The sequence below is a fragment of the Phocoena sinus genome, chromosome 8, assembly GCF_008692025.1.
Source record: "Phocoena sinus isolate mPhoSin1 chromosome 8, mPhoSin1.pri, whole genome shotgun sequence".
NCBI classification, from domain to species: domain Eukaryota; kingdom Metazoa; phylum Chordata; class Mammalia; order Artiodactyla; family Phocoenidae; genus Phocoena; species Phocoena sinus.
In genome coordinates this window covers 49,569,165-49,582,075 of record NC_045770.1, presented here as the reverse complement: position 1 = coordinate 49,582,075, position 12,911 = coordinate 49,569,165, and the positions used below count along the sequence as shown (strand labels likewise).

Here is a 12,911-nt window from a genome sequence, read left to right as displayed (position 1 = left end):
GTGTGGGGTACTGTTCTCCTTAAATACATGTAACTATACATATATGTGCGTGTGTGTACATATATGGTGTGTGTATATATATGTACATATATATATACATACATACATACATACATATATATATATATATATATATATATATATATATAGTGGTTCTTTCTCTAGTCTCAGGCAGTCTTCTCATATGTACACACTGTTCACTACTCCATTAAGTACTCTAAGTGGATCCTTTGCTAATCTCTGAAGTTCTCTCTCTGTGCACATTCTCCTCTATGGTATCTGTTCTGTGAACTCAAGTCATTTTAGTCTCCCATACTGTCAGTTCCATCTCTTCAACTCTAAGAATGTACCAGGTATAATAACCAATCATCTTACTTGGCCTGGAACTGAGGGATGGATAGTCCAGGGCAAATCAGACTATATTTGTCACCCTATCACTAGGTTTTCTCTGAGCTCCCCCTCCCTGAACCACAGCCAGAAACTGCAGGTAACAAGCGAGGGTAATAATAGTTTCCTTAGAAGATAAATAGGGTGCCTGAAAATCCGTCTTAGAAGGAAGCCAAAAACTAGGTAGCCTTCCTTATACAGATATTTCTTCAGCACTCTTCACAGTACCCAACTCTTAACAAGGATATTTATGCTTCATACCTTTAAAATTAATCAATAAAAATCACTTCATGAGTTGTAAAATAGTTGGATTTGCGATTTTAGCAATAGGTTGGGGATTTCTGTAAATTCATGGGGTCTCAAACAAGATTTATTCTAAATGAGTAACACTGGAAATGGAGATGATAAGGGAAATGTAAACCTGCTGCATAAAAAAAAAAAGTTCATGTAACGTATATCCTGGTTGGACTTCCTAAAGAGAAGCAGAGTAAAACAACCAGGCTAGTTTTTATACCGTGTCCCAAAAGAAGAAATACAAGTCAGATTCTGCTAAAAACAAACAAACAAACAAATGAAACATTCAGGAAGATTAAAAAAAAATCTGGTGTCTGGAGAATGGCAAGTTCTATAATACTGCTACAAAGGTAGGAGAGTAGATACAGGGAATAGGGAGAATGGACTAGAAAAATAGACTGGCCCAGACTATGAAGATCATGGCTTGCAATGCAATGGTATTTAAAGTTTATCCTGTAGGCCAGTGGTTCTCAACCCTATCTGTATAGCAGACTCAACTGTAAGGATTTTGAAGAATAAATATACCTAAACATAACTGTTAGAGTTATTTGTGTAGTAGTTCTGAGGTACAGTCCAAGCCTATAATGCTTTAAAATCTTAACAGGTAGCCCTGATGCACAGTCAGATTTATAAGTCAAAGCAGCCACTGTAGGCCAAAGTTCTATGAAAACAATAACGATAATAAATATATTCTTCAACATTTGTACTCTGTACCTTTTTTGGCTCTTCAAAGAATCAAAGTTGAGAAAAAATGTAAAACTGAAGCAAACTATAGAGTCCACACATAGCTGCTGCTCTTCATCCCTCACCTCCCTCACTCTGACAGTGGTCTGCTTTCTTTCCTGAGTAGGAGAACTGCAGAGGCAGCTGGTAATACTTTGTGTAGGCATGTGATTTTTATGTAAATCACACGCAAAGAAACTAAGAATCATTTCTCAGACGGCCCAAGTGAAGAATATTTGTCTCAGGGGAGAGATCAAGATGGCAAAATAGAAGGGCGTGGAGCTCACCTCCTCCCACAAATACATCAAAAATCCATCTACATGTGGAACAATTCTCACAGAATACTCAGTGAACACTGGCAGATCTGATACAATCAAAGCTTCAAGAAAGATCACCATGTAATGCAGTAGGACTAAAGAAAAAAAAAAAAAAAAGAATTGGGACAGGACCTATGCCCCTGGGAGGAAGCTGTGAAAGAAAAAAGCTTCTCTCACTCTGGGAACCCCCTTCACTGGCTGGGAGATCAGCTGGAATAGATAGGGCGCTTCAGAGACTTAGGGAATAGTGCAGCAACTGGCTTGCAGCATGCAGAACAGAGACCAGCATACAGTCCTGGCCACCTCACTGCACTCCCCATCCTGAGATGCGCATCTGCTAGTGCACCTGGGGGCTGGGGGCTGAAACTCGAGCTTCAGCAGACAGACCCGGGGAGAGGACTGATGTTGTCTGAGTAGAGATAGCACAAAGTGGCTGGAGTGTGGTCCGGGCTGCAACTGGGAGTGTGTGCAGAACGGAGCCTGGGTCTGCCACAGAAGCCCCACTGTTAATGCATGTGTGAAGGGAGAGGCGATATCCCACCATAGCAGCCTGATTACCAGCATGCTCACAGCTGGTATGGCTCTGACTCTATTAGCTCTGGAAACGTGTAAGTGCCAGTGGCTTGCCCATACCCAGAGGTGGGGCTGAAACCTGAGCCATATCTCCAAGGATGTGAGTTTGGCAGATTTATGATGCTGGTGCCTTTGTAAGCTCAGCACCTGTGGGTCATCCGAGCTGTTTACTGGTGTTCCCATGGCTGAGGCAGGTCTGGCATTAGCATGCACACAGAGGTGGGGCTGGGGTCTGGGCTAATTCTGTGGCTCCCACAGCAGTACTGGTGCCTATGTGATTGCAATGGAAATGCACTAGGGACCTGTGCTGGTGGCTTTGTGAGCATAGCACCTGAGGGACATTTGGGCTGATTGCTGCATTCCGACAGCTGAGGTGGGGCCAAGCGCAGTGCCAACAACAGTGTACTCTGTGAGCACACACGGGTGACAGGCAACATGACAGAGTGACAACAACATTGTACTCTGTGAGCACACACGGATGACAGGCAACATGACAGAGTGCACTTCCTGGTGGACAGCTCCTGTGGAGGCATATTCAGTGGCTCCTTTACCAGAAGAAGTGCTCCAGTCCTGCCTACCTTACACCACAGCTCAGACATGGATCTAGGGGCTTCTACTCCAACAACTGGGGAGCAAGCAAACCCTGCCCCTGACAGGGCTGTGACAACCAGACCAAAGGTGAGACGATGCTCAACATCCAGTGCAGGCTCTGGTTACCACAACACCAATCACACCCCCCTATCAAGAGGATAACGACCAGAACACACTGAGGGGATATGTGGCAGGCATCCATACTAAAAAGTGTCCTCACAGCAAAAATATTAGACTCATGGAAGCTATGCAGGGACACACCAACATAAAAACAGCCCTTCAAGACCACAGTAGATAACTGTTTCTCCTAAATTCAGTCAGAGAAATATAAGTAAAATTAAGCAGCAGAAGAACCACCCCAAATTAGAGGATCAAGAGAACTAGCCTGAAAGAAGAAACAATGAAACAGACCTGTACAGCCTACTAAATGCTGAGTTCAAAAAGGAGGTAATAAAAATACTTAAGGAATTAAGAATAGCTATTGATAGAAATACAGATCATTTTAACAAGGAACTAGAAACTATAAAGGGGAGCCAATTAAACTAGAAAACTCATTTGCTGAGATGAAAACCAAACTAAAGACAATAAACAGGAAATTAATAATGAGAAGAATAAAGAAGTGATCTGGAAGACAGAGTAATGGAAATCACCCAATCAGAACAGCAGACAGAAAGACAAATGAAAAAAAAAAAGATGAAAGCAACATAAAAGACCTATGGGATAATATAAAGTGTGCCAATCTATGCGTAATAGGGATCCCAGAAAGAGAAGAAACAGAAAAGGGGATTGAAAATGTATTTGAAAAAATTATGGTTGAAAACTTCCCAAGCCTAAAGAAGGAAACAGATATCCAGGTACAGGAAACAAGAGGGTCCCAAACAAGATAAACCAAAACAGACCTACACCAAGATATTTTATAGTTAAAATGGCAAAAGTTAAAAAGAGAGGATTCTAAAGGCAGCAAGAGAAAAATAAAGAATTTGTTACAAGGGAACCCCCATAAGGCTATCAGCTGATTTCTCTACAGAAACGTTACAGGCCTGGAGTGGCAAGATATATTCAAAGTAAGGGAAAACCCTGCAACCTAGGATACTCTACCCAGCAATATTACCATTTAGAATAGAAGGAGAGATAAAAAATTCCTCAGACAAGCAAAAACTAAAAGAATACAGTAATACTAGACTTATCCTAAAAGAAATACTGAAAAGTGTTCTCTAAATAGAGAAGCAAGAATCTATAGGAAAGAGAAAATCACAATAGGAAAGTAAATCACTTAAATAAACCACTACAGAGATTAAGAAAAAAATTTTATGAAAGCAATTATAACTACAATGCACAGAAAAGGATAAACATGAAGATGTAAAAAATAGGACATCAAAATCACAAAATGTGGGCAAAGGGAGTACGAAAATGTTGATCTTTTAGACTGCGTTTGAGCTTATATAACTACCAGTCTAAAGCAAGTAGACATAGTAATGGGTTAACATACTTGGAAACCAGGTAACCACAAATCAAAAACATACAATAAATTCACAGACACCAAAAAGAAAGGTACTCAAGCATAATACAAAAGAAAACCATCAAGCCACAAAAAGAAATACAAAAAGCAAAAGAAACAAAGAAGAAATACAAAATGAACTGGAAAACAAGGTTTAAAATGGCAATAAATACATATTTATTTATTCAATAATTACCTTAAATGTCAATGAACTAAATGCTCCAACCACGAGTGGCAGACTGGGTAATAAAAGAAGAACCTACATTATGCTGCCTACAAGAAACCCACTTTAGGGCAAAGACACACATAGACTGAAAGTGAGGGGAAAAAGACACTTCATACAAATGGAAATGAAAAGACAGCAGGGGTAGCAATACTCATATCAGACAATACAGACTGTAAAACAAAACTCATAAAGAAAAATAAAGAAGGACACTGTATAATGATAAAAGGATCAATACAAGAAAAGGATATTACACTCGTTAACATATACACACTCAATATAGGAGCACCTAAATACATAAAACAAATACTAACAGTCATAAAGGGAGAAACTGATGGAAATACAATAATAGTGGGAGACTTTAACACTGCACTGACATCAATGGACAGATCATCCAGACAGAAGATCAGTGAGGCAACACAGACCCTAAAGGACACAATAGAACAATTAGACTTAACTGATATCTTTAGGACATTACATCAAAAAAAAACCCCAGAATACACATTCTTTTCAAGCACACATGGAATATACTCTAGGACAGACAATATACTAGGACACAAAACAAACCTCCAAAAATTTAAGAGGATAGAAATTATTTCAAGCATCTTTTTTGACTACAATGGCAAGAAATTAGAAATCAACCACAGAAAAAGAAACGTTACATGGTGGGTAAACAATGTGCTACTAAAAAACCAATGGGTCAATGACAAAATCAAAGAGGAAATTTTAAAATACCTTGAGACAAATGACAATGAAAACACAACCATAAAAAATCTATAGATACAGCAAAAGCAGTTCTAACAGGGAAGTTAATAGCAATACAGGCCTTCCTCAAAAAAAACAAGAAAAATCTCAAATAATCTAACCTACCAGCTAAAAGAATTAGAAAAAGAACAAAACTTGAAGTCAGCAGAGGAAGCAAATAATAAAGATTAGAGAGAAAATAAGGAGTTCCCTGGTGGTGCAGTGGTTAGGACTTGGCACTTTCACTGCCTTGGCCTGGGTTCAATCTCTGGTCGGGGAACTAAGATTCCGCAAGTCACAGGATGGCCAAAATAAATAAGTAAACAAAATAAAGAATTAATTAAAAAAAAAAGGGATTCCCTGTTGATCCAGTGGTTAGGACTCTGTGCTTTCACTGCCGAGGGCCTGGGTTTGATCCCCGGTTGGGGAACTAAGATCCCACAAGCCATGCGACATGGTGCAAAAACAAACAAAAAAAAAGAGGGATAAAGAGAGAGAAAATAAAACAGATTAAAAGAAAGTAGGGGGCTTCCCTGGTGGCGCAGTGGTTGAGAGTCCGCCTGCTGATGCAGGGGACAGGGGTTCGTGCCCCAGTCCAGGAAGGTCCCACATGCCGCAGAGCGGCTGGGCCCATGAGCCATGGCCGCTGAGCCTGCGCTCCACAACGGGAGAGGCCACAACGGTAAGAGGCCCGCGTACTGCAAAAAACAAACAAACAAATAAAAGAAAGTAGGAAAAAAAATCAATAAAACCAAGAGCTGGGGAATTCCCTGATGGTCCAATGGTTAGGGCTCTGCGCTTCCACTGCAGAGGGCAAGGGTTCAATCCCTGGTCGGGGAGCTAAGATCTTGCAAGCTGCGTGGTGTGGCCAAAACAAAACAAAAAGAATAATCTTAAAAACAAACAAACAAAAAACCAAGAGCTGGTTTTTTGAAAGGATAAACAATATCTATAAATCTGGCCAGGCTCACCAAGAAGAAAAGGGAGAGGACCCAGATAAACAAAATAAGAAATGAAAGAGGAGAAATAACAACTGAAATTGCAGAAATACAAAAACTGTAAGAGAATACTATGAATAATTATATGCCAATAAATTCATCAACCTAGAAGAAATGGACAAGTTTCTAGAAACATAGAGCCCACCAAAACTGAATCAAGAAGAGAGAATACGAACAAACCAATTGCTAGAAGTGAATTAGAATGTATAATTTAAAAACTCCCTGCAAACAAAAGTCCTGGACTGGGATGGCTTCACTGGAGAATTCTACCAAACATACAAAGAAGAACTTATACCGATCCTTCTCAAACTCTTCCAAAAGATTGAAGAGGAGGGAACACTTCTAAAGTCATCCTCTGAAGCCACCATCACCCTGATACCAAAACAACACAAAGACACTACCAAAAAAGAAAATTATAGGCCAAATATCTTTGATGAATATAGATGAAAAAATTCTCAACAAAATAACAGCAAACCAAATCCAACAACACATAAAAAGGATCATACACCACGATCAAGTTGGATTCATCCCAGGATCATAAAGATGGTTCAACATATGCATATTAATCAATGTGATAAACCACACCAACAAAAGAAAATACGAAAAAAACTACATGATTGTCTCAACAGATGCACAAAATGCACTTGATAAAATTCAACATCCATTCATGATAGAAACTCTTGCCACAGTGGCTATAAAGGGAACATATCTCAACATAATAAAAGCTATTTATGACAATCCCACAACCGACATAACTCAATGGTGAAAAGCTAAAAGCCTTCCCGTTAAAATCTGGAATAAGACAAGGATGCCCACTCTCACCACTTCTATTCAACATAGTATTAGAAGTCCCAGCCACAGCAATCAGACAAGAAAAAGAAAAGGTATCCAAATTAGAAGAGATAAAGTTATCATTATATGCAAATGACATGACACTATATACATAAAACCCTAAAGACTCCACACAATAACTACCAGAACTGATAAACAAATTCAGCAAGGTAGGAGGATACAAGATTAATGTACAGAAATTGGTTGCACTTCTTTACACTAAAAATGAAATATCAGAAAGGGAAAGTAAGACAACAATCCCTTTTAAAACTGCATCAAAACAAAACAAAAACTTAGGAATAAACCTGACCAAGGAGGTGAAACACTTATATGCTGAGAACTATAAAACATTGATAAAGGAAACTGAAGGTGATTCAAAGAAATGGAAAGATATCCCATGCTCTTGGATCGGAAGAATTAATATTGTTAAAATGGCCATACTACCCAAAGCAATGTACAGATTTAATGCGATCCCTATCAAATTACCCATGACATTTTTCAAAGAACTAGAACAAACAATCCTAAAATTTATATGGAACCACAAAAAAAACACACCCACAACTGCCAAAGTAATCCTGAGGAAAAAGAACAAAGCTGGAGGCATAACCCTCCAAGACTTCAGACAATACTATAAAGCTTACAGTAATCCTAACAGCATGGTATTGCACAAAAAGAGACATATGGATCAATGGAACAGAACAGAGAGCCCAGAAATAAACCCACACACCTATGATGAATTAATCTTTGACAACTGAGGCAAGAATACACAACGGAGAAAAGACAGTCTCTTTAGCAAGTGGTGCTGGGAAAGCTGGACAGCTGCAGGTAAATCAATGAAGTTAGGACACTCCCAGGACTTCCCTGGTGGTCCAGTGGTTAAGACTCTGTGTTTCCACTGCAGGGGGCATGGGTTCCATCCCTAGTTGGGGAACTAAGGACCCCGCATGTCGTGTGGCACAACCAAAAAAAAAAACCCCCCAAAACAAAAAAACCCCACTCCCTCACACCATACACAAAAATAAACTCAAAATGGCTTAAAGACTTAAATGTAAGACGTGACACAATAAAACTCCTAGAAGAGAACACAGACAAAACATTCTCTGCCATAAATCATATCAATGTTTTTTTTGGTCAGTCTCCCAAGGCAATAGAAGTAAAAGCAAAAATAAACAAGCGGGACCTAATTAAACTTAAAAGCTTCTGCACAGCAAAGGAAACCATAAACAAAACGAAGACCACCCTTAGAATGGGAGAAAATATTTGCAAACGAAGTGACTGACAAGGGATTAATCTCCAAAATATACAAATAGCTCATGCAGCTCAATATCAAAAAACAAACAATCCAATCAAAAAATGGGCGGAAGATCTAAATAGACATTTCTCCAAAGAAGACATACAGATGGCCAAAAGCCCATGAAAAGATGCTCAACATCACTAATTATTAGAGAAATGCAAATCAAAACTACAATGAGGTATCACTTCACACCGGTCAGAATGGCCATCATGAAAAAATCTACACACAGTAAATGCTGGAGAGGGTGTGGAGAGAAGGGAACCTTCCTACACTGTTGGTGGGAATATCAATTGGTACAGCCACTGTGGAGAACAGTATGAAGGTTCCTTTAAAAAAATAAAAACAAGGCTTCCCAGGTGGCGCAGTGGTTGAGAGTCTGCCTGCCGATGCAGGGGACACGGGTTCGTGCCCCGGTCTGGGAAGATCCCACATGCCGTGGAGCGGCTGGGTCCGTGAGCCATGGCCGCTGAGCCTGCGCGTTCGGAGCCTGTGCTCCGCAACGGGAGAGGCCACAATAGTGAGAGGCCTGTGTACTGCAAAAAACAAAACAAAACAAAACAAAAAAAACAAATAAAATAAAATAAAAACAGAGCTACCACATCATTCATCAATCCTATTCCTCAGCATATATCCAGAGAAAGCCATAATTTGAAAAGATACATGCACCCCAATGTTCACTGTGGCACTATTTACAATAGCCAGGACATGGAAGCAACATAAATGTCCGCTGATGGATGAATGGATAAAGAAGATGTGGTACAACAGAATATTACTCAGCCATAAAAAAGAACGAAATAATGCTGTTTGCAGCAACATGGATGGACCTAGAGACTATCATACTAAATGAAGTCAGAGAGAGAATGACAAATATCATATGATATCACTTACATGTGGCATATAATATAATACAAATGAACTTATTTACAAAACAGAAACAGGCTCACAGACATAGAAAACAAACTTATGGTTACCAAAGGGGAAAGGGTGGGAGGAGGGATAAATTAGGGGTTTGGGTTTAGCAAACTAAACCCAAACCGGATACAAACTACTACAAACCAGATACAAACTACTATATGTATCAATAAAATAGATTAAAAAAACAAGGTCCTACTATATAGCACAGGGAACTATATTTAATATCTTGTAATAAAGTATAATGGATATACTCAATATCTTGTAATAACCTATAATGGAAGATAATGTAAAAAAAGAATATACATATGTATAACTGAATCACTCTCCTATACATTTGGAACACAACATTGTGAATCAACTATATTTCAATAAAAACTTTTTAAAAAGACAAAAATAAAGTATGGAAAAGAATCTGAAAAATATATATGTGTGTGTGTGTGTGTGTGTATATATATATATATATATATATATGACTGAGTCACTGCTGAAACTAACACAACATTGTAAATCAACTATACTTAAAGAATTTTAAAAATTTACTGCTAACTTCAGAGGTGCAACACTTCAGTGATGTGGGTGATCATTAATATATATTTTTACATGCTGGTCTGTAGACGTATGCTTTGCTAGATGCATGAGAATTATCAGGATTAATATATTAAATAATAAACTAACAGAGAGATCTATGGGGTCCACCTCTCCAGACTGACTCAGTAGTTCTGCGGAAGGGCCAAAAACTGTGTTTTTTAAAGCACCCCCAGTGTTTTTGATGTTCTGCTAAGTTTGGGAAGTAGTAATGAACTAGGAATCCAGCACTATTGGTCACAAAACTTAGACAAACCTTCCTGTGCCTTCCTTTATCTTTTTTTTTTTTTTTTTTTTATAAATTTATTTATTTTTGGCTGTGTTGGGTCTTCGTTTCTGTGTGAGGGCTTTCTCTAGTTGTGGCAAGCGGGGGCCACTCTTCATCGCGGTGCGCGGGCCTCTCACTGTCGCGGCCTCTCTTGCTGCGGAGCACAGGCTCCAGACGCGCAGAGCTCAGTATTTATAGCTCACGGGCCCAGCTGCTCCGTGGCACGTGGGATCTTCCCAGACCAGGGCTTGATGAACCTGTGTCCCCTGCCTTGGCAGGCAGACTCTCAACCACTGCGCCACCAGGGAAGCCCTTCCTTTATCTTTAAATAGGGAATGGGACTAGGTGATAGTTAACTAAGACCCTTCCCTTGGTCAGAGGTCAAGGTTTTCAAATTCCTTGATTACTGACATTATGAGGCAAGCTTAAACTACTTGTACCCAGTAAACATTCAATAAATATTTGTTTAATGAAGAGGGACACATATCATATTAGCTCTAAAAGGTTACAAAGGATTGAGGCTGCGGCGATTTTCCAGGGTTCAAAAAAATGCTACGTCCATTTTGTAAAGCCCATCATGATGTGCGTGTATACTAAACACCTAAATATGTACAAATACCTTGCCAAGGACCCTGGGAACTAAACAGCGGTCTTATAGATGGGGGATCTACAACTGCAGTCTTGCTTGGGTGAGTAAAACGAAACAATGAGCAAAACAGCACAAAGTAGTGGTACTGGGCGGCTCAGTTCACCCGGCACTGAAGATTTAAGGTGAACAGACAATGGTTATTACGAAGTGCCTACTCTGCGGACAACCTTAAAGAGTTTTTAAATTAGGGGAAAGAAGATTCTGGTAACGTCTCTCAAAGTCAGACGTCCAGGACACACTGCCAACAGCTGCGCCTCCCAGTCAACCCTTGTAGTTACGGCATTCCCGTTTTCTTTTCCTTCCTTTTTTTTTTTTTGAAAGGCTACTAGGTGATTACAGAGTACTGAAAATCAGCGAAAATAAAGCGGACCTGACCTGAAATGTACGCTGTAGTTTACCAGAGACCTGGGTTCGAGGACTGCACCTAAGCAACACAGTCTAAGTCTGAACAGGCCGCGAAAAATATACGGCCTCTCCGAACACAGATTACCTAACGGTTGCTCCCGACACACCTACGAGAGGGCGGGGATTATCAGCCCCATTTGATAATAATAATGAGAAGGGTTCAGAAAGACGCCTGGCGGGGCTCTAGTGGCGGAGCCAGGCGGGAAGCCAGGCCTGCAGAGGAAAGCCCTCCGAAGAGGAAGGCGGTCCTCTTCTCCGTCCTCGACCCTCCCGCCTCAATCCCTCGGGGCGAGGCCCGGAAGCAGGGTCGCCAGGACCCGGAGTGGGCTGGAAGGCGTGGCACCCTCGCCTCATGCTCGCCCGAGCATGCACGAACCACGGGCACCGTCTTTCTACAGAGCACGCAGGCATCGGTGATGCGGTGCCTTTTCTCACCTCTCCTCAGGGCCGGCGAAAAACGCCCGCGGGGAGTTGAAACCCGGCGGGCCCCGCAGCCTTCAGAACGCAGTAGCCGCCCAAACCAGCGACCCCACATGTCTTCGGCTTTCCAGCTGGCGGGGTAGGGCGAAAGGCTGGATAAATAGCGCTCAGGCTTTTGGGTAAGGTAGTTCTGGTACCGCGAGGATGCTGGGAAGTGTAGTTTTCGGCCTGTCACACGAGCGTCTCTCGGCGCAGGCTCACACAGCTGTCCCGCAAAGCTGGGCCTCTTCACAGACGGACCCACAGTTCCCTAGCATGGTTCAGAGCGGCTCCGCTTTTCCCACCTCCCCTCCCTAACCCGTGCACGCTGTTACCGCCCTAAGAAAGCGGAATCTTGTTTGAGAACCTTCCGGCTCCCATTTCCAGGCAATGAGATGTACAGCTCAACAGCCAACTCCCACCGAAAAGCCAATGCCCATTTCCCGTTTGGCTCAGTGGGAGACAGAGTCACGTCTAGCCCCACGGCAACCTGGGAAGTGCAGTCCTCGGCCGCTGAGCATCCCGGGGGATCGCGCAGAGGCCTTCTGGGAAGTGTAGTCCCGCGGGCCCCTCCTTGCTGCTTCATATCCTGCTGCTTCGCCCTCTCGTGCACAGGAGGACGAAATGTATTTGGTTTAGTCGCTTTCTTCAGGGAAGCTGAATTCCTTCGTTTCTACGGTAGACAAGATTTTAAATCTTTATCCCTCTCAGACCTCAGTACTCCAGACTTTTCCCCACATGGTAAAATGTTGAAAATAACAACACACAGTAGTTGTGGGGTTCAAATGTGCCAATATATTCTGTGTAAATTCTAAAATGGTAAACAATTGTTAGGTTTTAGTGGCTTAATTATTCTTACAAGGATGTAAAACAGTTACCACTGGGTTGGCCAATCTATGAGTTTGTTTTTAAAGCTTTGTGAGCGTCATCTTCTTGACAAGCACTATTCTAAGCACTGAGGCACATTAAAAGAACGCTTGCTTCCTGCCAGGGCTTTAACAGAAAAATAAATGGAGAGGAAATATAAATGCCTTAAAAAAAAAAAAAAAAGTTTAATCTCACCAGTTAAAAAAAAAGTCAAACCTAAAGATAGACCGATTCTTACCTGTTAAAGATTTTCTGAAAAATAATGATCAATTCTACCAAATAAGCCATCA

General features: G+C 41.0%; 1 protein-coding gene across 4 annotated transcripts in view; it reads right to left on the bottom strand.

Moving 5' to 3' along the window:
- CCDC90B (coiled-coil domain containing 90B) overlaps nt 1–12,224 on the bottom strand; it is a 65,599-nt gene extending 53,375 nt beyond the window's left edge. For 2 of the 4 annotated variants that reach the window (XR_004350990.1, XM_032639301.1), the window contains exon 1: nt 11,731–12,224. Coding sequence is in view for 2 of the 4 variants with exons in the window: in XM_032639301.1 (XP_032495192.1) it covers nt 11,731–11,830 (100 nt within the window). In the remaining 2 variants the exon portion in view is untranslated. The remainder of the gene's footprint in view (nt 1–11,730) is intronic. The other 2 variants (XR_004350991.1, XM_032639302.1) reach the window with 1 other exon arrangement.
- Between the last annotated feature and the right edge of the window lie 687 nt (nt 12,225–12,911).